The sequence below is a fragment of the Nerophis lumbriciformis genome, linkage group LG24, assembly GCF_033978685.3.
Source record: "Nerophis lumbriciformis linkage group LG24, RoL_Nlum_v2.1, whole genome shotgun sequence".
NCBI lineage: Eukaryota > Metazoa > Chordata > Actinopteri > Syngnathiformes > Syngnathidae > Nerophis > Nerophis lumbriciformis.
Genome location: NC_084571.2, coordinates 23,791,435 through 23,817,737, shown reverse-complemented (window position 1 = coordinate 23,817,737; position 26,303 = coordinate 23,791,435). Strand labels below are relative to the sequence as shown.

General features: G+C 39.2%; 1 protein-coding gene across 1 annotated transcript in view; it reads left to right on the top strand.

Moving 5' to 3' along the window:
* Positions 1–26,303, top strand: part of tut7 (terminal uridylyl transferase 7) — a 59,682-nt gene that overhangs the window by 2,084 nt on the left and 31,295 nt on the right. Inside the window, exons 4-17 of the mRNA XM_061981829.1 lie at positions 9,011–9,127; positions 9,237–9,414; positions 9,493–9,581; positions 9,704–9,755; positions 9,826–9,895; positions 11,169–11,295; positions 17,467–17,589; positions 17,671–17,805; positions 19,138–19,315; positions 19,385–20,028; positions 20,103–20,253; positions 22,318–22,404; positions 22,511–22,611; positions 26,203–26,260. Coding sequence (XP_061837813.1) covers positions 9,011–9,127; positions 9,237–9,414; positions 9,493–9,581; positions 9,704–9,755; positions 9,826–9,895; positions 11,169–11,295; positions 17,467–17,589; positions 17,671–17,805; positions 19,138–19,315; positions 19,385–20,028; positions 20,103–20,253; positions 22,318–22,404; positions 22,511–22,611; positions 26,203–26,260 — 2,110 coding nt within the window. The remainder of the gene's footprint in view (positions 1–9,010; positions 9,128–9,236; positions 9,415–9,492; positions 9,582–9,703; positions 9,756–9,825; positions 9,896–11,168; positions 11,296–17,466; positions 17,590–17,670; positions 17,806–19,137; positions 19,316–19,384; positions 20,029–20,102; positions 20,254–22,317; positions 22,405–22,510; positions 22,612–26,202; positions 26,261–26,303) is intronic.

Below are 26,303 nucleotides of genomic sequence, written 5' to 3'. Positions count from 1 at the left end.
AATCACGGAGTACTTACAGACACAGTGTGTAGACAGAAAAGGGAGAACGGACGCATTTTGGCTTAAAAACTAAAGAAAAAGGTGAAGATATAACACTGAAACACCCTCAGGAAGAGGTGCTTTAAGACATGGCTGGCGAGCGAGCAGCTAAAATCCATCCGCAGTTGGCAGTGTTTTAGCTACATCTAAATTACCAATCCTAGCTTCCATGGTGACAAATAAAGTAAGTTTCTTCAGTGTTGGTGTTAACACACTTTTTGTGTATTTATTGCATTGAAATCAGGACATGGATTTATTTTTTACCGATTATCACTTTCCGCCGGACTATAAGGCACATTTAAAATCCTTTGTTGTGCGCCTAATGTAAGGGTTAAGTTTGGTTGAGCTTACCCACTTCACTGCTTTTGAAGTGTTGAAAATGGTGGAAAGTTGAAGATGTCAAGATAAGTTGTCCCTCTGTATGATCATAACCAATTTTAATGATCAAATTGATTATAATCACCCTGTATACAAGTGATTGAAGGGCATTCTTACTCAACAGCCATACATGTCACACTTAGGGTGGCCGTATAAACAACGCCAACACTGTCATAAATATGTGCCATATTGTGAAACCAAGCTAAACAACAATGACAAACACATTTCGGGAAAATATTTGCACCGCAACACAACATAAACACAACAGAACAAATACCCAAAATTCCCTGTAGTACCAACTCTTTTGGGAAGCTACACTATTTTATTTGGTACATGGTGTGATGATAAGTGTGACCAGTAGATGGCAGTCAAACATAAGAGTTAAGTCTCAAGTAAAAAACACCAACATTTTAAATGTTCCATTAAAAATATAGAACATTATACACGGCGCTCTAAAACCCATCAATGTTTTAGTGCCATTTGTAATATAAAGTAGTGTAAAATTCTTACTTATAACTGTCAGTAAACTCGCCATGAAAGCGCTAAAACATACCCGCGTAGTGAGTTTACATTATTCACCCAAGGAACTTTAGTAATTAGAGTTCCGGTCGGATGGTTTTTCACGGGACACATTGGCTGTTGTTTCTGAATGAGGAAATACTGCTCCATGGTTTATTGGCGTAAAGTCTGAATGTCATTAAAACAGTTAGCTCCATCTTTTGACACTTCTTCCACCCCCGTCCTTGCACGCTACAGTGCGCCTTATAATCGGGGGCACCCTATGGTCCGGAAAATACGGTATATTTGCCGGGTCAAATGATTCATTATTGGTTGACTTCAAAGTAATGCACTTTCCGGTACAGTTTCTTCAATTTTGATTCGCCGAAAGTTTTATCGATCACAAATACCGCATTTCCGGTATTAGGACTCCCACGTGTTATTGTTTTCGTCATGGCGAGCAATAAACCCAAGAAGCGAAGCTTCAATGACAAGTGGCTTTAGGAGACACTTTTCAGCAAATGGCTCACTTATAACGATGGAAAGATGTTTTGCACGCCATGTAAACGGGCTAGAACACCTTTACGACCGGGTGCACTGATTTTCCAAGATCCAGCCTCACCAGGCACCAAGAAACACCCTCCAATTTGGCTCCCTACAGTTCTGCTCTTTGGTCGGAATGACGAGGCCGTCGATTTGTTATAATTCTTTATTTATGATTTACACAAAGCCAAGCGGACATCCACCATGCTATTAACACTCCTGAACATACTGGCACTCCCTCTCCTAACTTGCCCACTCACTTACTCACTTCACTCAACCCACATACCGCCATTTTTAAAGGGGAACACACAGCTTATGGGCATCACCAAGCCAGAGTTGAAATGCAAAAGGCATTGAGTGCCACAGTATTAAATTACATTAAAACTAACTTGCAAAATTCTAAGTTTGTTGGCATTATTTGCCATGAAAGTGTAGATGTGGCGGTTTTTAAACGACTGATGATCTACATACAGGTGAGAATAATCAATTCAATTTGTCATGCATGTATGATTATAATGGCACACCATTATAATCATTTCATGACCGAAGCAAAAAACGTTTTACACTTTTATACTGAAATAAATACACCTTTACTGTGGGACCCCATTTTTATGACTTGATGGGGTCCCTGGGACCCCATTTTGAAGATCCCTGCAGGACGAGGAATAAGTAAACATGCTTCACTACACACCCTAGGAGGATACAATAGCTCACCGGTGTCACCGCTAATGACGCAGTTCCTGAATGTAAACAAATGCCATGGGTGGATCTACACCTGACATCCACTGTAATGATATCAAGTACAATAGCGTATGTAGTCGATATTACTATGATTACATCGGCATTTTTTATCGTCACAAAATCTTTTTTCCTTTTTAAGAAATTCATATCATGTTTATAAACTTGAGAAATATGTCCCTGGACACATGAGGACTTTAAATATGACCAATGTGTGATCCTGTAACTACTTGATATCGGATCGATACCCAAATTTGTGGTATCATCCAAAACTAATGTGAAGTATCCAAACAACAGAAGAATAAGTGATTATTACATTTTAACAGAAGTGTAGATAGAACATGTTGAAACAGAAAATAAGCAGATATTAACAAGTGGATTAATAATCAATTTTTACGGCTTGTCCCTCCATAATTTTGACAAAATAATAGAAGGATAAATGACACAATATGGATACGTCAGCAGACTAATTAGGAACCTTTTGTTTGCTTACTTACTACTACTACTACTACCTACTCAGTGGCCTAGTGGTTAGAGTGTCCGTCCTGAGATCGGTAGGTTGGGAGTTCAAATCCCGGCCGAGTCATACCAAAGACTATAAAAATGGGACCCATTACCTCCCTGCTTGGCACTCAGCATCAAGGGTTGGAATTGGGGGTTAAATCACCAAAATGATTCCCGGGCGCAGCCACCGCTGCTGCCCACTGCTCCCCTCACCTCCCAGGGGGTGATCAAGGGTGATGGGTCAAATGCAGAGAATAATTTCGCCACACCTAGTGTGTGTGTGACAATCATTGGTACTTTAACTTTTAACTTTAACTTTAAAAGACAAGTTGTCTAGTATGTTCACTATTTTATTTAGGGACAAAATTGTTATTCAATTGCAATAAGAAACATATATTTAATGTACCGTAAATTTTTTTGTTAAAATAAAGCCAATAATGCAATTTTTTGTGGTCCCCTTTATTTAGAAAAATATCAAAATATCGAAGTACATTTTGGTACCGGTACCAACATATTGGTATTAGGACAACCCTACATTGTATTGTTGAATGTGTTCAAAAAGTACTTATACACATACTAAAATATTTTAACCAAGTTGTACTTTTTTAATAAAGAAAATAAATTGACACAATATACTTCCATGGCAGAGGAAACATAAATACTGTTCTGGTTTCATAGGAGCCGTATTATTTGTATTTCTGTTTATTTTTAACTTCCTCTATTTTCATTTGTAAATATTTTTAGAATGTTTCTTTAATCAATGCAAATTGGGTCATCGGTTAGTTTTACTTCCGGTTTATGTGACGCCACGCGAGTTCACTTCTTGTTAAATGGACCTCCGTCTGTTTCAACATGACACTGTGAAGTTAATGTCTTTGTGCAAAGACAGCACAGCCTTAATGTTCAATGTGAATACTATATCTTAGTTGTTTAGACTGTAACATGTCCATAAAAGTTTAGATGAAGTTATGACTTTTTTTATGGGGAAAGACATTTATGTCTCTTGTTTTCATGTTAGCTTGCAAACTAACGCTATCCGGTACATAAGTTCTCTTGTTTTAATGTTAGCATTTAAGCCAGCTTGCAAAATAACGCTAGTCGGTACATAAGTTTATCAAAGTGCAGTTGTGAATCACGGTTTTTCAATCATCTTAATTTAATACGGTAATACGAACCGCCAGTTTTACAGCGGTTATAATTACTACCGTTTATGTACATGTAGAACAGGGGTCACCAACGCGGTGCCCGCGGGCACCAGGTAGCCCGTAAGGACCAGATGAGTAGCCCGCTAGCCTGTTCTAAAAATAGCTCAAATAGCAGCACTTACCAGTGAGCTGCCTCTATTTTTTAAATGTTATTTATTTACTAGCAAGCTGGTCTCGCATTTTTAATTCTAAGAGAGACAAAGCTCAAATAGAATTTAAAAATCCAAGAAAATATTTTAAAGACTTGGTCTTCACTAACTGACAAAGAAACAGATAACAGATTTGGTGTCCAGTCCAAAGTGTGACATGATTTATTTAAAAATTTGAGAGTTTACTTTTGTATTTTACATGAGTTATTATTTGTACAAACATGATGCAAAGTAATTCATGATTTGTTAAAAAGTATTAGTGGCTAGCTAGTTAGAATGGGATATTGTGATTTCACAAGACTGTCTTAGAAGTGATCATTTGAAAATGTTCAATTTGAAAAATGTGCACTTAGAGAAAATATAAAAAATAAAGTGTTGCATATTGATATTTATCTGTTTCTATATATATTTATTGTGAGAAATCATTAAGATGATCAGTGTTTCCACAAAGATAAATATCATTAATTATTAATAATAACATAGAGTTAAAGGTAAATTGAGCAATTTGGCTATTTCTGGCAATTTATTTAAGTGTGTATCAAACTGGTAGCCCTTTGTTTCAAAAAGGTTGGTGACCCCTCATGTAGAATAAACGCCTGCAGCTGCTGAAACCAATGCAAAAGGGTGACCGCTTTTGTAACCCGTAACAGCGTATGCAAATAGTGGTTATCGACGCTGGAAAAGTTACCGACTTCATTTCAGTTTATCATTCGGTTAGTTGACCTGTAGAATAACGACCTAGACTAGGGCTGCACGATCATGGCCAAAATAATGATCACAATTTTTTTTTTATATATATATTGAAATCACAATTACTAAAGGGGATGTTTGCAACTTCCCCAAAGTTCCTTTTTTTTTTTTAAACCATAAATGTAACAAGAACACGACCAGCTAAATAAATTATGTTACTACCGTACTTTTCGGAGAATAATTCGCTTCGGAGTATAAATCGCACCGGCCGAAAATGCATAATAAAGAAGGAAAAAAACATATAAGTCGCACTGGAGTATAAGTCGCATTTTTGGGGGAAATTTATTTGATAAAACCCAACACCAAGAATAGACATTTGAAAGGCAATTTAAAATAAATAAAGAATAGTGAACAACAGGCTGAATAAGTGTACGATATATGACGCATAAATAACCAACTGAGAACGTGCCTGGTATGTTAACGTAACATATTATGGTAAGAGTCATTCAAATAACTATAACATATAGAACATGCTATACGTTTACCAACCAATCTGTCACTCCTAATCGCTAAATCCAATGAAATTTTATACGTCTAGTCTCTTACGTGAATGAGCTAAATAATATTATTTGATATTTTACGGTAATGTGTTAATAATTTCACACATAAGTCACTCCTGAGTATAAGTCGCACCCCCGGCCAAACAATAAAAAAAACTGTGACTTATAGTCCGAAAAATACGGTACTAGTGGTTTAAAAGAACATACACACCTTCTCATTTCAATGCATTTTCTTAATTTTCATGACTATTTACCTTGTAGATTGTCACTGAAGGTATCAAAAATTAGACACCTGTGAAGCGAAAACCCATTCAGGTGACTCCCTCTTGAAGCTTATCGAGAGAATGCCAAGAGTGTGCAAAACAGTAATCAGAGCAAAGGGTGGCTATTTTGAAGATTATAGAATATAAAACATGTTTTCAGTTATTTCACCTTTGTTTGTTAAGTACGTAACTCCATATGTGTTAATTCATAGTTTTGATGCCTTCAGTGACAATCTGGGGACACGTGGCGCAGTTGGGAGAATGGCCGTGCCAGCAACCTGAGGGTTCCTGGTTCGATCCCCACCTTCTACCAACCTCGTCACGTCCTTTGTGTCCTTGAGCAAGACACTTCACCCTTGCTCCTGATGAGTCGTGATTAGGGCCTTGCATGGCAGCTTCCGCCATCAAAGTGTGAATGGGTGAATGTGGAAATAGTGTCAAAGCGCTTTGAGTACATTGAAGGTAAAAAAGCGCTATACAAGTATAACCCATTTATAATCTACAATGTAAATAGTCATGAAAATAAAGAAAACTCATTGAATGAGGTATGTCCAAAATTTTGGCCTGTACTGTATATATTTTTGAATGTGTATATTTATTTACAATTGCTGATAATGCTGAATAGGGCGGCAATGCGTATTTCAGCGAAAATAGTTGAATTAGGTAAATATTTTTCTGCTTGCCATAGTTTTCATATTGTGATTGTTTTTTTAAGCATGTACCGTATTTTCCGCACTATAAGGCGCACCGGATTATTAGCCGCACCTTCAATGAATGGCATATTTCATAACTTTGTCCACCAATAAGCCGCCCCGGACTATAAGCCGCGCCTACGCTGCGCTAAAGGGAATGTCAAAAAAACAGTCAGATAGGTCAGTCAAACTTTAATAATATATTAAAAACCAGCGTTCTAACAACTCTGTTCACTCCCAAAATGTACGCAAATGTGCAATCACAAACATAGTAAAATTCAAAATAGTGCAGAGCAATAGCAACATAATGTTGCTCGAACGTTAATGTCACAACACACAAAATAAACATAGCGCTCACTTTCTGAAGTTATTCTTCATTCGTAAATCCTTCGTCTTCGGTGTCCGAAGTGAAAAGTTGGGCAAATTTACGATCCACTGGCAGATGTTGGCGTCGTCTGGCGCTGCCTCCTCGTCTTAGTGAAGGTGTGTTCGCCTTCTGTCGTCCACTGTTCCCACGCAGTTAGCAGTCTAGCTTCGAATGCCCTGTTGACACCAATATCTAGCGGCTGGAGGTCTTTTGTCAATCCACCCGGAATGACGGCGAGTATTGAATTAAGCGCGTAAGCGTGTCTCTCAATGTGCTGTTATGAGCTAGCAAATATAACAACTACACTACCCAGCATGCAACGATAGTTACGAGCATGCGCGGTAGCCCTGAGAAGCGTTGTTGTATGCTGGGAGTTAGAATGTGGTTATGAGCACGCTGCGAGTAAACGTTGAGAACTCAGTTAACACGCCTCGTCTGCATTATTTATAATTAGACAGACAACACACTTAATAGGAGCCATTTTGGGGTCTTTACATAAACACACAAATGGAAATGAAACGTCACATATCCCAGCATGCACCGCGCGCTTCTTCGTCGTCCACTGTTCCCACGCAGTTAGCAGTCTAGCTTCGAATGCCCTGTTGACACCAATATCTAGCGGCTGGAGGTCTTTTGTCAATCCACCCAGAATGACGGCGAGTATTGAATTAAGCGCGTAAGCGTGTCTCTCAATGTGCTGTTATGAGCTAGCAAATATAACAACTACACTACCCAGCATGCAACGATAGTTACGAGCATGCGCGGTAGCCCTGAGAAGCGTTGTTGTATGCTGGGAGTTAGAATGTGGTTATGAGCACGCTGCGAGTAAACGTTGAGAACTCAGTTAACACGCCTCGTCTGCATTATTTATAATTAGACAGACAACACACTTAATAGGAGCCATTTTGGGGTCTTTACATAAACACACAAATGGAAATGAAACGTCACATATCCCAGCATGCACCGCGCGCTTCTTCTACGGGGAAAAAAGATGGCGGCTGTTTACCGTAGTTGCGAGACCTAAACTTTATGAAAATGAATCTTAATATTTATCCATATATAAAGCGCACCGGGTTATAAGGCGCACTGTCAGCTTTTGAGAAAATTTGTGGTTTTTAGGTGCGCCTTATAGTGCGGAAAATACGGTACTAACTTGCTAGGGCTGACTAGCAAACGTGTAGCAACTTCCATAACACATACACTACAAAAAACACAACTCTTTGAATCGGTATCTAAATAATGTTTCACTCTGCCCAACTTTCTTATGGGCATCCTGGTTTTGTATATCCTTCTGAGATCAGACGACACTGGTAGGTCTTACTTCCAAGTAGCATAATAACTTCCGATTTCATCACACTTTCGTTCTGTTTTACCAATAATGCATTAAGCTGGGCGATATGGTTGAAAACTGTATCGCAATAATTATTGATATTTTTTTATGACCTATTGATTTGAAAGTAAGGACCAGTAGAAAAATATATTAAAGGTAAACATTTTTATTTCACATGTAACCTTCCTCTGATTATAATGCCCTCAGCTATCAAGGCAGAAAGGAAAGGAAATGTCAACACAAGCATGGAAAACAAATCAATGAACGTAAACTGAAAAATCAACAATAACCTTTTAAAAATTAAGGTGTGAGAAATCCTCCATAACGTGTTTAAAAATTGTGCAAAGTATGAAAAGGTAAACATACCTGAAAATAACTATTTTTTTTACAGGTTTACTGACAGAAAGTTACGACTGTGCTCCAAAGGGTCAGTGTGGCTATAGTGGTGTGGTATTGCCGGTCTCGGTGGGGACGAGCGCCTTGCGTGATTTACAGACCTAATTGGTCAGACTACGGTCCCTTTTTTAGAAATTTCAAAAAACTGCCAGACTGTCGAGGTGACTTTTCCTGTTTTATCCACAAATCTTCAATCTGTGCAGCACTCATTTTTACTTTGTCTTCTCACTCCATGCAAAGAATCAACCGCAAGACAACGAGATGGCGCAACCAAACCTGATAGTTGATACTGTTACCTGATTGGCTGTTAGCGTGTCACTCCCACTGATCAGTGATCACTTTCTGCGTTGCTGGGTTACCAGAGAACGCTAGCAATATTGCGGTTTCCTGGGATGAAGAAAAAACTAAATATATCAAACGTTTTATTGAACACATTTTTTTTGTTAATATCGATATATATTGATATCGTTTTATTGCCCAGCCCTGCGCTGATGTCACCTACTATTGTTGTCAAGTTTTATAACACGTTTATGTCAACAAATCTTTTCACCCGGTGAGTGGGCCAATAGAAATCTGTTGGCCAAAAAGGCTACCGCTTCCCATACATGAGACTGATTTTTGTACATTTCTTTCCTCCTTTCTTGTCTTTGTCGAGCAGAAATCCAACAGCAACCCTAATGCACTTTACAGCTGTGCCCTCTGCGACGTTCTCCTTGACTCTTTGTCTGACGCCAACAGCCATCGCTCTGACAAGCGGCACAAGCGGAGGCTCAAGGTGAAAAGAAGACAGAGAGAGAAGCTCTTCTAACGTCGCTTCATCATTGTCTTGTTACCAACTTGACATGTGGAGATGGGTTGGCAAGTGCAATGTGTTCTGTCTGCAGGAGAAGCAAGAGCACCTGATGCTGACTGAGATCCTGCCTCCCGGCCCAGAGCATATTAATGCATTAAACGCGGCTCTGAAAGCTGTTGTACATGCGCATGGGATGGATGACGGCGACGTACAGAGCAGACAGGATGTTGTGTCCCTCATGCAAGAACTCCTCCTGTCTGTCCTGCCTGGTAAGCCACCTCACAAAGACCTTGCGGGGTTGACTGTCAAAGTGGGACTTAAAGTTTGTCCGGTCTGTCAACTTGTAGAGATCCGGTTGCGGTTATATGGATCGTCTTGCACTAAGTTTGGATTTAAGGATTCTGATGTCAACATTGACATTCAGTACCCACCTCACGTGAGTAGCCCAGTGTGAGTTGGTGTGTATCACTGTCTAAATACTGAGGATGAACATTCACATTATCTCTTCTATATTATATCTATGTTGTGTAAAGGCTTTGAAATGGAATGTATTCACAGATGCATCAGCCAGATGTTTTGGTGGCGGTCAAGGAGTGCCTCACTGTGTGCCGTGAGTGAACACTTTGCACTCTCGGATGCCCCCCCAAAAATATGCTAATCACTATGCCTCATGTCCTTAGCTCTTTTTGTTGATCTGGAAGCAGATTTTCATGCTCGGGTGCCCGTGGTGATCTGTAAAGAAAAAAAGAGGCAAGTGCACCTGCCGGCCACATTTGAGTTTGGAACATTAGAACTCGATTATGTGCAACTTTGACATAGGGCTGGATGGTTATGGCAAAAATGATAATCACAATTATTTTTTAGTGATATTGAAATCACAATTAATACCACAATTATTCAGTATTTATTTTACCACCCAAACTCAACTTTAAATGTAATTTTAAAAGAACAAACTGATACAAATTAGTAACCAATAAATAAAATAATAATAGTAATAACAATAGATTAAAATAACAGTGAAAAAAAAACATTAAAATGCAGTTTTTGTGGTTGAAATGTTTTTGATTTTCGTTTTGTACGTTTTAACGCCACAGTGTGTGTGCTTTAGTGTGTCATACGTAAATGTTTGATTCAATGCAAAAACCTTCAAATTTATTTGTGAAACGCATCTTTGGACAATTTTGATCAATATTTAAATTCAAAGCATAATCATTTTGTAAATGTAGCAATAAGGCTTTAAGTACATTTACATTATGTTTGTGTAAGGTACTTTTTTAAACCTTTATTTTGTTAGCGCAGTCAGACTGAATATTGCGCACAGCGCTGTTATTGTGAAGGGCAAAGTGTGCGGTTGTTCAGAGCTTGTCGTGTGGAGAGGACTTGAGGCTGCTCGTTGGGACTGCTGTCCTGATTGTACATTGACATCAATGATGTCGTTCACAACAACAGAAGCAGATGAGATGTGTTGTGGGTGTATGAATTGTTCTAGCTAGCTTTAGCTTAGTAGTTTAATTGCTGTTTCAAGTGGTCGTCTCCACATTGTTTAGTTTAGTACGGGGCATTTGAGTGTTTCGGGAATGAATTATTTTACCAAACAAATGTTCCTTCTCCTCACAATGGCAGTATATCAGTCAAACTAATGACAATTACCGTGATATTCTGCGTTTAATAGCGGATTTTGTTTTATTGACCAATTTTAAATGCCTTTTTTGTTGCGTTAAGTGATTATTAGTTAGGCATACTAGCACTGTGTCAAATAAAAAGTAGCAACCATGGAGATATCTTGAACTTTTAGTAAACGTGGTCTTTTTTTTACTCATACACTCATCTGTTTCACCGTTCCAAGTTCAGGAATTTGCATGCATGTGGCGTGGCACATTAATCGATTTTTTCGATTATAATAATTTTATGATCGTGAGAAGCCAAAATTTAAATCATAGTTCCAAAATATGATTAATTGTCCAGCCCTACTTTGACATGAACTTCCACAAAAGAAAAGGCGTTTGTGTTTTGTTCTTCACAGTGGCCTTGTCTGCAAAGTGAGTGCAGGAAATGAAAACGCCTTCCAAACCACCTCTTATCTAGCTTCTCTAGCCACGCGCGAGCATCTCCTCCCTCCACTGGTTCTTGCACTGCGACTTTGGGCAAAGGTAATGTTCTAGTTCCTTTTTACGAGGTATTTACTTAACTATGTAAAGTTGTTAGCTAAGCTGACATCCACAATGGCCGACCCCTCACAACACATGCTCGACACTGTGGAACCTCGATTTATGAAATTAAATGGTTAACTTAAATTGTTTTAATGCCTATATCGGATTGGAACAACCATAATTTCTACTACTGTACTTTTCGGACGCTGAGGCACACTTAAAATCCTTTCAATTTTTCAAAAATCAACAGTGCGCCTTATTACCCAGTGCGCCTAATGTACGGATCAATCAATCAATCAATCAATGTTTATTTATATAGCCCTAAATAACAAGTGTCTCAAAGGGCTGCACAATCCACAACGACATCCTCGGTACAGAGCCCACATAAGGGCAAGGAAAAACTCACCCCAGTGGGACGTCGATGTGAATGACTATGAGAAACCTTGGAGAGGACCGCATATGTGGGGGGTGGGGGTTGTGCTTACTGACCAACCTTGAAGCAATTTTATTTGGTAAAAGACGGGGGTCGGCAACCCGCGGCTCTAGAGCTGCATGCGGCCTAGTGGCTCCCTGGAGCTTTTTCAAAAATGTGTGAAAATGGAAAAAGGAGAAGGGAAAATATATTTTTTTGTTTTAATATGGTTTCTGTAGGAGGACAAACATGACAAACCTTTTTAATTGTTAGAAATCCCACTGGTTACGTTACAATGTTGGAGTGCTAATCAGGCGTATTTGGTCAGTGCAAGACTGCAAGCTAATCGATGCGAACATGTTATTTAGGCAAGACGTATGTACATATTGCATCATTATGCCTCGTTTGTAGGTATATTTGAGCTCATTCAATTTCCTTTAATTATGTCCTGTGTATTTAATTTATATTTGCATGTTTCATTACACATTATCTGTATGTAACATTGGCTGGATTTATGATAGTTGGTTGTGTGCTGTTATAGACCACATTAAATGTTACCCAGTTTGCAAAGATTGTAATAAATCCATTAGAAGAAGACAGCGTGCCGTTTCCTTTAACTTGGACACACACATCTATACCTTTTGGCCATTCTAAGACAGTCATTTCCAGGAGTTATCTCACCCTTTGAAAAGCCTCTGTTTTACTAATGTTTTCCAATGTTATAAAAATGTGTAGAATAAATATTACATTTCAACATTTCTGTCAAAGAAGATTTGCGTCAGCCTGCGACACATAGTCCTTTTGATAGTAGGCTAATATAGACACTTACATCATGTGTTGTCTTCATTATAACTCTTATATAAGACTTTTAAAGTAATTTTGAAAGTAGTTGTCTTCATTATAACACTTATATGACTGTTATAGTCATATGATAGTAGGCTATTATAGCTAATATAGACAAGTACATAATGTGTTGCCTTCATTATAACACTTACATAAGGCTTTTAATCATTTGTGACTCCAAACAGAATTTTTTAATTTTTTTTCGGTCTAATATGGCTCTTTTCAACATTTTGGGTTGCCGACACCTGGTATAAGGTGTAATGATAAATGTGACCAATAGGTGGCAGTCGCACATAAGAGGCACGTGTGGATGGCAAGTTGACACCTGTTCAATAAATGAGGCTTGCAAAGCAAACCCAAGACTGATGTTTCATTGAGAATGTAGAACATTACACAATGGCACTCAAAAATCTGTCAAAATGTTTTAGTGCTACTTTGGCAAGCTACTAAGCCGTACTGATTGATGTGTTGTCAGCGCATTACGGCTACCGTAGTCAGACGTACTGTGCTTCAACACATGGCTATTATTATGTAAGGACCCCAAAATAATTATATCTGGCGTTTTGTTTCGTAATATTATGCAAAACTAACTTTTCTTACCTATTGGTACATGCTGTTGTGTATTTGGGATCTGCTTGTTGCCGTAGTCAACAAGCTCCTTCTTTTTCTTTATCCTCTTGTGGTGGGGAATTCATCTTGTGCTGTTGCCATTTCTTATATAAAGTAACGTACAGTTCTAAGTTACATCTGTCAGTAGACTCGCTGTGGAAGCACTGAAAACTACTGGTACAACAAAGATGACGGGGAGAAGACGCAGTCGAAGTGGAGGCACGTAAATAAGACTGCCCACTAAGCGGCACATACTAAAAAGACTGTCAGACAGAGAGTTAAAGACGGTCTGTAAAACATAATCTATGCAACATGTTATGTAAACCACAAGGAAGTGTTTTAAATGTAGAAAAAAAATCACAATATGCCCCCTTTAAAGCGCCTTATAATCAGGTGTGCATTTTTGTATGGCTATAGACCTGAATGTGGTGTGGTACATTGGCTTGGACAACCTGCTTAGTATAGGCACTGCCCTTATAGAAAGCAATTGCAAACTACTATAAGTAACTCTTGCAAAGATAATCATGGTATCAAAGTCTTCAAAATTGTCGAGCAACAGCGTAAAGGAGGTCTCTAACCAGCTTAGGGATACCTCGCTCGGTAGGGATAGTCACCAGACCGCCATCTTGCTACTGTTTGCGTACGTACTATATATGTAAGGAAATCATCAAAATGACCACATAGAATGTTAGGACTATGTACCAGAAAGTGAAACTAGATAATGTCAAACAACAAATGAGCAGAATGAAGATCAATATTTCTGGACTATCAGAAGTATGATGGAAATGTGTCGGTGATATAACATCAGAAAACCACACAATTTTATACTCCTTAGGTGAAAAACATCAAAGAGTAGTTGGAGTCATTCTGGATCCCGAATGTTCGAAGGCTTTGAAAGGATTCTGGGCAGTTACAGAGTACTTGTTGTTAAACTTAGAGGAACACCCTTTGAAATTGGTCTCATACAAGCTTATGCACCAACAGCAGACCAAAGTGAGGCAGAGATTGAGAAATTATATGAAGACCTTGAAAGGGCAAAAAGCCAACTTAAATCACAGGACATCACGATTATAATGGGAGACTTCAATGAAAAAGTTGGTAAAGAACGCATCCAAAATATTGTGGGCCCATTTGGAATTGGAGACCTCAATGAACACGGTGACAAATTGGTAGAGTGGTGTCAAAAAAACAAATTCAATATCACCAACACTTGGTTTCAGAACCATCCAAGGAGACGCTGGACATGGAAAAGCCCTGGTGATAGAGCGAGAAACCATATAGATTTTATATTAATTGAAGAGCGGTTTAAAAATTCTATCCTAGACTCAAAATCCATGCTAGGGCCGGACTGTGGTAGTGATCATGTCCCGGTTAGAGCAGTCATGAAAGTGAGACTCAAAAAGTTCCAAAAATATATATTAAAAAAAAATAAAAATGCAGTACCAAATTTTTAAACAGGACGACCAAGATCTTCTAAATAATTTTGCAACATAAGTGTCAAACAAATTTGAAACGTGAAACACATTTACAAGTGGAAAAAGATGCAATAATATATAATTCAAACCACTGAAAATCTTGTTCCTGTCAAAAAAATGGATGACTCAAGAAATTCTTGATTTATTGGACACACGGAGAGTATCAAAACAAAACAAAAGTGAGTACAATTAACTGGATAAGCTTATAAAGAAGAAATGCAACATGGCTAAAGAAGTCTGGATAAACTCACAATGCGAAGAAATAGGACAACACAAGACTTAGACTAGACTTAGACTTCCTTTTTATTGTCATTCAAATTTGAACTTTACAGCACAGATAAGAACGAAATTTCGTTACATAAGCTCATGGTAGTGCAGGGTAAAAAAGCAATAAGGTGCATATATAAATAAATAAATATATATAAATTATATAAATATATATATATATATATATATAATAAATATATATATAAATATATATAAATAAATAGATTACTGTACAGATAAATATATTGCACTTTTTCACATGCGTCCACGTTTATGGATGTATGTTATATTGTCTTTTTTATTCCAGCGAGTTAATCCATTTTGGGGGGAGTTGAGGGGATAATTTAATTATGATGCGTTCAAGAGTCTTACGGCTTGAGGGAAGAAGCTGTTAGAGAACCTGGAGATTCTGCTTCGGAGGCTGCGGAACCTCTTTCCAGAGTCCAGCAGTGAAAACAGTCCTTGGTGGGGGTGGGAGGAGTCTTTGCAGATTTTCTGAGCCCTGGTCAGGCAGCGGCTTTTTGCGACACTGATAGCAAGCAAGTACATGCACCAAAAGATCAAAGAAGTCAACGGGACGCACGGCCCCTCAAAGTCAGATAAGGTAGACATTCTGTCAAGATGGTCAGAATATATTGAAGATTTAATCCATGACGACCGAGGCCCACCTCCAACTATAAGTAAAAAAAATGGAAGGCCCACCCATAACATAAGATGAAGTGAAAAATGCCATGTCCAAAATGAAACATGGTAAAGCGGTTGGAGCAGATAAAATACCAATTGAAGTCATAGAAGCACTCGAAGAAATTGGAACATCAGAGCTGACAAAACTGTTTAACATTATTTACGACGGGTAAATTCCATCCGATATGAAAAAATCTATTTTTATTACTCTGCCAAAAAAACAGGAGCCACACAAACTGTGATCAATATAGATTGATAAGCCTTATGAGTCATAACACCAAAATTATTTTTAAGAGTACTGATGGCAAGAGCAAGGAATAAGATACATCCAGAGCTGCGTGGCCAGTTCGGATTTCTCCCGGACCAGGGCACCAGAAATTCTATATTCACACTCCGAATGGTAATGGAGAGATCAATAGAAGTGCAAACGGATTTACACCTGTGTTTTATAGACTATTCCAAAGCATTCGATAAAGTGAAACATACAAAACCTTTTTCAAATCTTGAATGAGCTGGATATTGATGGGATAGACCTGAGGATTATCAGAAATCTGTACTGGGAACAAGAAACACAGTCCGAATAGATGGTGAATGCAGTCAATTCCAAGCCATTAAAAGGGGTGTTCGACAAGGTTGTGTACTATCTCCTGATCTTACGCAACATCAATCATTAAGATGGTATAAAATTGGATGAATTAATGTTAACAACCTCAGATATGCAGATGACACTGTGCTAGTGGCAGACTCTGAAGAAAAACTACAGAACATCTTGAACACAGTAGTAGCACACAGTGAAGCAAACGGATTGGCTTTGAACCTCAAGAAAACCGAAAGCATGACAGTTTCCAAGAAACCACATCCACCTGCATGTAACCTCACATGCAACAACAAGAAAATAAAACAAGTGGATCAATTCAAATACCTGGGTGTCACAGTAACATCTGATGGTAGGTGTGAAAAAGAGATAAACAAAAGGATTGCCATGTCAAAAGACAGCTTCAACAAAATGAGTTGTATATTTTAAAATAGAAACATCTCAATTGACACCAAACTCAAGAGTCCTCAAAACATATGTATGGTCTGTCCTACTTTACGGCTGTGAATGCTGCACTTTAAACAATCAACGACTGAGAAAATTAGAGTCAACTGAAATGTGGCTCTTCAGAAAAATACTCCGCATATCATGGACTGAAAAGAAAAGTAATGAAGAGGTATTGGCAAAGGCTAAAACAAGAAGATCTCTAATTGCAACGATTCGAAATAAGCAGCTGAAATTCCTTGGACGTATCATTAGAAAAGACAGCTTAGAAAAACTGATGTTAACAGGAAAACTAGTAGGAAAGAAAGCTCCAGTTCGACAACGAAACAACCTATATCAACAGCCTAAGAAATGTTATCGGAAATATCAATAATATAGAACTCATACATAGAGCGGATGACAGAGAAGACTGGAGAGCCCTAATCATCGATGCCTGCAAACAGGTCTGATACCCCATGATGATAGACCTGCTCATCGGCAGTGCGCCTTATAATCCGGTGCGCCCTATGTTCCAAAAAGTATAGTATTATACCGTACTTTTGTTATGCGGTGCATCTTCTGTATGTGTGAGTGCTAGTGGCCCTGCCTCCACCGACAGAGACTAAGAAAGTGGATGACTGACACGTTTATTGACTGTTATTTTAATTTTCCTACTTCCATTGTATTCCGTCCATATTTTATAGTAAATCATGTTTACTTTTTCTCCTGTTTGTTTTCCTGTTCGTGCTGTATGTAAATGTGCATCCATGGAATTTCTCCAGTGTGGGAAAACTAAAGTCTATCCTATTCCATCTCCTGAAGAGAACTAAATGTGAAATTTCTTGTTTTTGCGTCTGTTGTAGATCTGCCAAATAGACCATGCAGACGAGGGTGGACTGCCCCCGTATGTGTTCGCCCTCATGGTCATCTACTTTTTACAACAACGCAAAGAGCCCCTTTTGCCAACATATCTGAACCACGAAGAGGTGTGCATTTTTTTCATTTTGAGCTAATTTCATATTTGCTCTGTCACTGCTCATTAAATGATTGTCTATTTGTGTTTTTAGATAAAAACCTTTACACTCAGCAAACTTTCAAACTTTAACCTCACACACGTAGAAGGTGGATATTTGCACTGGGCTAACACCGCATCATCCAAAGACACCACACAGCCAGCAGAGGGCGCCTGCATGAGGGGAAAGGTAAGCTTTACTGAAACATTATCCCATCCAGCTGTTTAGATCTACAGTGGAACCTGGATTTACAAACTCCTCTGTTTGCGAACTTTTCGGTTTACGAACATTTAGAATGGGCCAAATATGCCTCCCATGTCTCTGTGTGCGAACGCTTCATTCATTCAGCAGGAGTAAAAGACTGAAACAGCACCTACTTTAATGTAGGGCGAGCTTTAGAAGTGTTGCTCTTTTAGGAGAGATCTGAAGGGGGATTGTGGAAATGAGTTATTTTTAAGTGTTCTTTATTAATCCACAGTCGTGTTTTCCCATGTGAACTCTTTGGGTTTTTCTTCTTATGTCCGCTAGTAAACTCTTTTGTTTTGTCTTAAGGGCTCCTGTTTGTCGGCTCACAGGCTGTTTTGGCCAGCTCCTTATCTGTTTTGAACTAGCAGCTGCATTTCTTTTTGCGCGGCAGGGGCTGTTTTTTCGCTCTATATAAGCGGACTCTTTTTGTTTGAATTTAGACCTCGCTTGCTGATGCTACAGTTGCATTGTAAGGGCTGGTCTCTTGAAGCTTCAGTAAAACTTGGTATTATACAGTTCGGTCTCTGGGGTCCTTTTTACTCAACATATGTCATCCAAAAGAACTTGCGTTGTGTTTTATTCCCTGAGAGGAAGACTGGTAGCGCGCAACACGAGCGAGTAATGCACTGTGTAAACTGTACAAGAAGTGAACTCTTGTAAATTGCTGTGCCCTAAGCACACAAAATGAATGAATGATTCGCCCACAGAGGTACATTTGGCTCAATCCAAAAAATCTTTAATGGACAAGTTTGCAAAACCGGGGTGTTCGTAAATCAAGGTTCCACTATAGTATAATGATACTATAGTTGGTATTGTTACTGCCGATATTTGTATTGATCCACTCACCCCGGTCTACATTCAAGAGCTCTAGCTTAGCAGCTAGCATGGCTTCATGTATCCTACGGTGTGTAGTGTAACGTGTTGGACTATTCCTTGTCCTCCAGTAATAATGACACTTGTAATAAATGTACTCTTTTTACAAGGATTAGTGACCAAGAAAAAGCTTTCCACTGGATGGACATTAGCCGCTACCTTGCTAGCGAGGACGCTACATTATGTTGAGGATGTGTTCTTTGGCTTGTTGCTGGGACATCGCTAGAATGTGTCATCAACTTGCATTATCACAATATGGCGATAGTACTGGAAGCTCTGTCATCAGTCAAATTGATAACATGTATCGTGCAACCATACTTGTAAGCGTGAAAAGACTTGAGGACCACCTTATAATGCATTGTTGATGTTTCAACATGTGAAACGTGTGCGTTTACCTCGTAGGTTCCCCTGGTGTTCCAGAACCCGCGCCCGCCAGTAGAGGTTGGTCTTCTCTGGGTAGAAATGCTTCGCTTCTATTCCCTTGAGCTCAACATGGGCGACAATGTCATCAGTGTACGTACCAGAGCTGTTCTTTCCCGGGATTTAAAAGACTGGCCCAAGAAACGCATTGCCGTGGAAGGTAGGCAGGAGGCCGGAGTTGTATGTTGAACTTGACTGACCCTCGCTCACGTCTGTTTGTGTCGGCTAGACCCCTTTGCTGTAAAGAGGAATGTGGCCCGCTCTCTTAACAGCCAGCAAATGTACGACTACATCCTCCATTGCCTCAAAAGCACGTATAAGTACTTTGCACTGCCACTCAACACACCAGCAGGCAGGCATCAAAGACCCGTTAAAGGCACAAAGGAGTCACGAGAGGGTGAGGCGTGCCTTTCTGAGTTGAGCCGACTTAGCATCCAGTCCGGTCTCGCAAAAGCTGAAGAAAATGGCCCTGAAGACTCTGATTGCATCATTGAGGACGAGGAGGAAGTTGAAGATGGCAGTGACTCCGAGGGCGAGAAGGAAAAGGTGGACTTGGGCAAAAGCAGCTACTCTGAGGAGGAGGAGGATGATGAAGATGTGGAGACGCACGTCAGATGTCACTTGGATAGTTTAACGACAGAGGATGAGGAGATTTTCCCTGTGGACGAGATCTCAGGGGAGGAGCTGCTGTCCGATGAGGAGGGTCCAGATTTAGACACACTTGTTTCAAATTGTGAGGAAGAAGAGGAGGGGGAGGAGTCTGTGCCTGCTATTACCTCGCCTCTGTGTATAGACGGCGCCGCTCAAAACAAAGAACACCCGCAGAACACAAAGTCCTATGAATTCACCAAGCAAGCTTTCACCAGAGGAAAAGTGTGTTTCACTTCATTGTACGAACAACACAATTCTAACCACATACTAAGTAAGCTTTGCGTCCTCCCTCTCAGCCACACCTGGTCGTGTGTAGCTTGTGCAAGCGTGATGGCCATCTGAAGAAAGATTGTCCAGATGATTTCAAGAGAGTGCCGCTGAAGCCTTTGCTGCCGATGACGCCAAACTTTCTCAGTGTACTTGACAAAGCCTGTGAGCAGTGCTACGGTAAGAACAAGTGTCCTTGTTTATTCTTATTCCGATCCTAAATATCAAATACTGTAAACACTCGTTTATGGCGGTTAATTAGTTTTAGGCCTCACCATGCTAAATAAATTTCCGCATAGGATTTATTAATTATTAAATTGATCCTTTTAAGGCAGCACTGTGGCACAGGGGTACGTGTGCCTCACAATACGAAGGTCCTGGGTTCTTTCTGTGTGGAGCTTGCATGTTCTCCCCGTGACTGCGTGGGTTCCCTCCGGGTACTCCGGCTTCCTCCCACCTCCAAAGACATGCACCTGGGGATAGGTTGATTGGCAACACTAAATTGGCCCTGGTGTGTGAATGTGAGTGTGAATGTTGTCTATCTGTGATGGCCCTGCGATGAGGTGGGGACTTGTCCAGGGTGTACCCCGCCTTCCGCCCGATTGTAGCTGAGATAGGCTCCAGCGCCCCCCGCGACCCCGAAGGGAATAAGCGGTAGAAAATGGATGTGGTGGCAAGCGGTAGTGCACAGCAGGCTCTTCAGTTGACGTCACTGCAATGAAACATCCATCCATTTTCTACCGCTTGTCCATTTCGGAGTCGCGGGGGGTGCTGGAGCCTATCTCAGCTGTAAGAAAAACCTTGAAATATGTAAATATTTTTTTTTACCTTGCTAAAAATGAGACCTTCTAGATCTAGATCCGGTTTGAAACATTATGATGGTCCGCCAGACATTAAATAAAACCCCCCACACACACCTTTACACTTATTTGATCTAATATAGTAATGCTGTGTGAAGCTGAGCCAATCAGTGGCCATAATACTGGACAGTGCACTCTTAGTTTTAAAAATGGTTTTGAAGGGAGGAGCTGTTCATTTCAAAAAGCCGTTCAAATGACTGGCTCGTTAATACAGTTTTTGTTTTAAACTGTATTTTTAATCAAGTAAACAATCAGTGGTAGAAATTATGAGATAAGACATGGATCAGAATAATTTAAATCTATACAAATAATAACAGAATAACAGTCCAATGGTGGGAATTATCGAAATATCGACCACAATTTGGTTTTTGTTGTGTTTTAATTGTAAACATTCCATAAGGCTGTGCCATATCTCTTGGATTTGACAGTGACATCACTATTTAAAATGTTTCCCTCACCGAAAAACAAGTTGGTTGCACGACACCATTTTAACATTGCAGGAAAAAATAAAATAAATAAGAATAAACTACTTCAGAACAATTAACCAGAAAAGTGAATCCAAATAAAAATAATTGTAAAAAGTGAATCTAAATGTTATGGTCCCTGACTCATTTTCTAGTATCTGCATGTGCATAAAAAAACAGCTCCCAAACACACGACTTGCAACTGCAAATCAGTTCTAATCGTTTACTTGAAAAGAGCCGTTCAATACATTTGATTCGTTTGCGAACATCACATCTCTATTTTTGGTCTCATCTAGTGTCTAATACTACTCATGTAGCCATTGTTTTGCTTGAAAAAGCTTAATTTGAGTCTCAAAATAAGTACAATATGATTAAAAAATCTGCAATAGACTGAAGCCGTAAACTTCCAAGCGCTATGTGACGAGGGACGACTGTACTAAACTCTAATAAGTTAACCCGCAATATCTTAATGATGCACTGAATACATTTATTTCATTCTTGGTACACTACTAATGTTCTGTTTTCATTTGTATCAGTACTCAAAATATCAACAGGGCCCAATAATGTAGTCATTTTTACAAATGGCTCGCAGCTTATTCTAAACATAAAACTAATAGTCAGTCGAAAAATTTTAAATGTGAAGAATCACACTGATATTAATAACTATTTGCTCTTTCGCCGAAAAACTTTAAGAATTGTTTTCCCAAAAGGTCTTAGTTCTACAATACATCAAGTTGACCTTTTTTTTGGATACAATTGGCTCTCACTGCTTTCCTTGTTATCATCATGTAGCCAACCGTAACTCATCAGAGATGATGCGATATGTATCTCCTATTTATTAACATTCAAATTAATTAGTTTTACTTATGAATGATATCCTCTAGTTTGACAGAAGTGTATGATTTGTGCCCTCCTTCCAGTGGACTTTGCCCCAGATGACTTGGAATTGACGATTAGAGAGTGCATCATTCAAGATCTGGAAACCTTCGTCAGACGACAGTTCCCTGGTGAAGTAAACTCTTATCGCCATTTTCTAATTTTTTAACTGGTCCGTTACTCGATTCGCAACTCAAATGTTTGCCCTACTAGATTTTTTGTTGTTGGTTTGAACAGGTGCTCGCCTGCAGCTGTTTGGATCGTCCAAAAATGGTTTTGGCTTCCGACAGAGTGACCTGGACATCTGCATGGTGCGTGACGGCCAGGACACCATCGATGTAAGTTATGTCACCACTTACAATATCCTATTAAGTAGAGATCGACTAATTTGGCATTCTGACGTCTATTGGCATCAGCCTTTTTTATTGGTATACATCAGCAGATACCATATACACACATGATAGCAATATTTATAAAAAATAGTGAAATAGATAGTTATAACCACTGCTCAAGAACCAGTCAGTTTGCTCTGCGTGAGGAAAGTTTCCTTTTTGCGGAGACCCAATTTTCTTTCCAATTAATTTAGGAACTTAAAGTTTTTGCAGTGTTGCTTTGTCTGGCCTAGGAGAGGTTTTATTATCTCGACTAGGGCTTTCGAAAGGTTGTATGTGATTGAGCCTATACTGTCAACAATTGGGCAGAGTGGAACGTCTTTTTTATGTATTTTAGGGGTGCCGTATATTCTGGAGGGTGATACTGGCGGTTAATACTAAAAAACTGTAGTTGTCCTTGTCTATTTTTCCCTCGTCCACTAATGGTTTTAGTAGAGTCTTCAGTTTTTTCTTTTTGTCTTGTCAGGTCCTTTTTTAGAACTTCATATGTGTCTTTATCCTCCAGCATAGCTATCATTTGGCTTTCATATTGTTTTGTGTCCATAATGACTGTTGTTCTTCCTTTGTCTGCAGGTAGTACTTTTATTGTTTGTCTTTGGCTATTAACTGTATAGCTTTCCATTCTTCCCTACTGGTGTTTTTGTGTGTTATTTTGGCAGTCTTCAGTATCCCTGCTACCTCGTTGCGCAAACCCGCTTTGTCACCTTGATTTGTTAATTTATGACATGCATCTCTGTTGCTATGATGAATTCTTCGTATGGGATGTTTATTGGGGTTGTGGCAAAGTTAAGATCGCGAGACAGCACCTTGTTTTCAATTGCTGTTAATTAGCGTTGTGAAAGGTTACATACCCATTTTTCTTTTTTTTCTGTGTGTTCCTCCTCCTTTTTCGCTGAAGTTAGCTTCTCAAGTTTTCTGATATGACGGTATTTTGTTGTTGTCTTCCTTCTCGTGCTCACGTTGTAGATGTTCATTCATTATCTGTTCGGTTTCCATGTCCAGGGGGAAACATTGTTTAAATCCACGCCTTTTCTCAGTTAACTGCTGTTCTATGTTGTTGATCTTGTTCACCGTGCATCGTATCTCTCACCAAAGCATTTCGTGCTTTCTTACAATTCGTTCCGCATTCGTGGTCGGAATTGGGTTTTTTATCCCTAAGCTTGTTGGAACAACTCTTTCAACGTAATGTGAATCTCAGGTGGTTGCGGAAGCGGGCCAATTTGTGTTCCAGTTGTTCCAAACAACGGAATTATTTGACACTATGCTGTCCATGGCTTTACGTAGTATGTTGAAGCTGTTCATTTAGCCCACTGATGTGTATTTTTAAATACACATCAGTAGGCTAAATGAACCTCTTCAACAACGTCTTTTCCTGCTTATTTCAGCAAGACAATGCCAAGCCACGTGTTACAACAGCTTTGCTTCGTAGTAAAAGAGTGCGGGTACTAGACTGGCCTGCCTGTAGTCCAGACCTGTCTACCATTGAAAATGTGTGGCGCATTATGAAGCGCAATATACGACAACGGAGACCCCGGACTGTTGAACAACTTAAAGGGGAACATTATCACAATTTCAGAAGGGTTAAAACCATTCAAAATCAGTTCCCAGTGGCTTATTTTATTTTTCGAAGTTTTTTTCAAAATGTTACCCATCACGCAATATCCCTAAAAAAAGCTTCAAAGTGCCTGATTTTAACCATCGTTATATACACCCGTCCATTTTCCTGTGACGTCACATAGTGATGCCGATACAAACAAACATGGCGGATAGAACAGCAAGTTTATAGCGACATTAGCTCGGATTCAGACTTGGATTTCAGCGGCTTAAGCGATTCAACAGATTACGCATGTATTGAAACGGATGGTTGTAGTGTGGAGGCAGGTAGCGAAAACGAAATTGAAGAAGAAACTGAAGCTATTGAGCCATATCGGTTTGAACCGTATGCAAGCGAAACCGACGAAAACGACACGACAGCCAGCGACACGGGAGAAAGCGAGGACGAATTCGGCGATCGGCTTCTAACCAACGATTGGTATGTGTTTGTTTGGCATTAAAGGAAACTAACAACTATGAACTAGGTTTACAGCATATGAAATACATTTGGCAACAACATGCACTTTGAGAGTGCAGACAGCCCAGTTTTGATCAATTAATATATTCTGTAGACATACCCTCATCCGCTCTCTTTTCCTGGGGGTCTGGCGGCAGATTTCTTTGACTTTATCGTTGGAAATGCATCTGCTTTGAGTGTCGCAGGATATCCACACATTCTTACCATCTCTGTCGTAGCATAGCTTTCATCGGTAAAGTGTGCGGAACAAACGTCCAATTTCTTGTCACTTTTGCATCTTTGGGCCACTGGTGCAACTTGAATCCGTCCCTGTTCGTGTTGTTACACCCGACAACACCGACGAGGCATGATGTCTCCAAGGTACGGAAAACAGTCGAAAAAATGGAAAATAACAGAGCTGATTTGACTCGGTGTTTGTAATGTGTTTGAGAAAATGGCGGATTACTTCCCGATGTGATGTCACATTGTGACGTCATCGCTCCGAGAGCGAATAATAGAAAGGCGTTTAATTCGCCAAAATTCACCCATTTAGAGTTCGGAAATCGGTTAAAAAAATATATGGTCTTTTTTCTGCAACATCAAGGTATATATTGACGCTTACATAGGTCTGGTGATAATGTTCCCCTTTAAGCTGTACATCAAGCAAGAATGGGAAATAGTTCCACCTGAAAAGCTTCAAAAATTGGGTCTCCTAAGTGTTGTTAAATGTAAAGGCCATGTAGCACAGTGGTAAAAATGACCCTGTGACAACTTTTTTACAATGTGTTGCTGCCATTAAATTCTAAGTTAATGATTATTGGCACAAAAAAAACATTTCTAAATTCAAACATTAAATGGAATTCAATTGAATATAGGTTGAAAAGGATTTACAAATCATTGTATTCTGTTTTTATTTACGATTTACACAACGTGCCAACTTCACTAGTTTTGGGTTTTGTATTAATTCCATGAACTGCCATAAAATTGAGTAGATGGCGAGAGTTTGTGATGTAGAGAAATCCCATATTTTACCATTTTTCCGAGATTTACCATAATTCAAAACGCTAATGCTCTTCTGACCCACATCATTAGACTCACGTAGTAAATGTGTTTGTGAAATTCCCTGATGTTTTTTGGTGGTAAATTAACCACAACATTAGCGCCGCATAAAATTAAGTCGCTACCGATAAGACGCTTCTTAGAAAATAATGTTAAAAAAGCAGCAAAAAGCCTTGTCTAGCCGTTTACTGACGTATACTATTCATGTTTTGTTTACTTTTTCTACAAATTAATATTGGTTCCAAAATTCAGTTATTTGCCACCTTGACTACTAATATTCGGCATTGGTCCTGAAAAAAACATATCGGTTGGTATCTATTAATAGGTACTGCAAGTGTCTTTAGAGGATTTTCTTGTTGCAAGTAAAAAAAAAAAAAAAAAAAAAGTAGCAATATGTTTTATTTTGAATCTATCCGATGTCTCTACAGGATGTTGACTGCATCAATGTAATTGAACGTCTTGCCAAGCTTCTGAGGAAACACCCTGGTATGAAGCAACAATCTTCGTCTTTAAATTATTTGATTGTTCA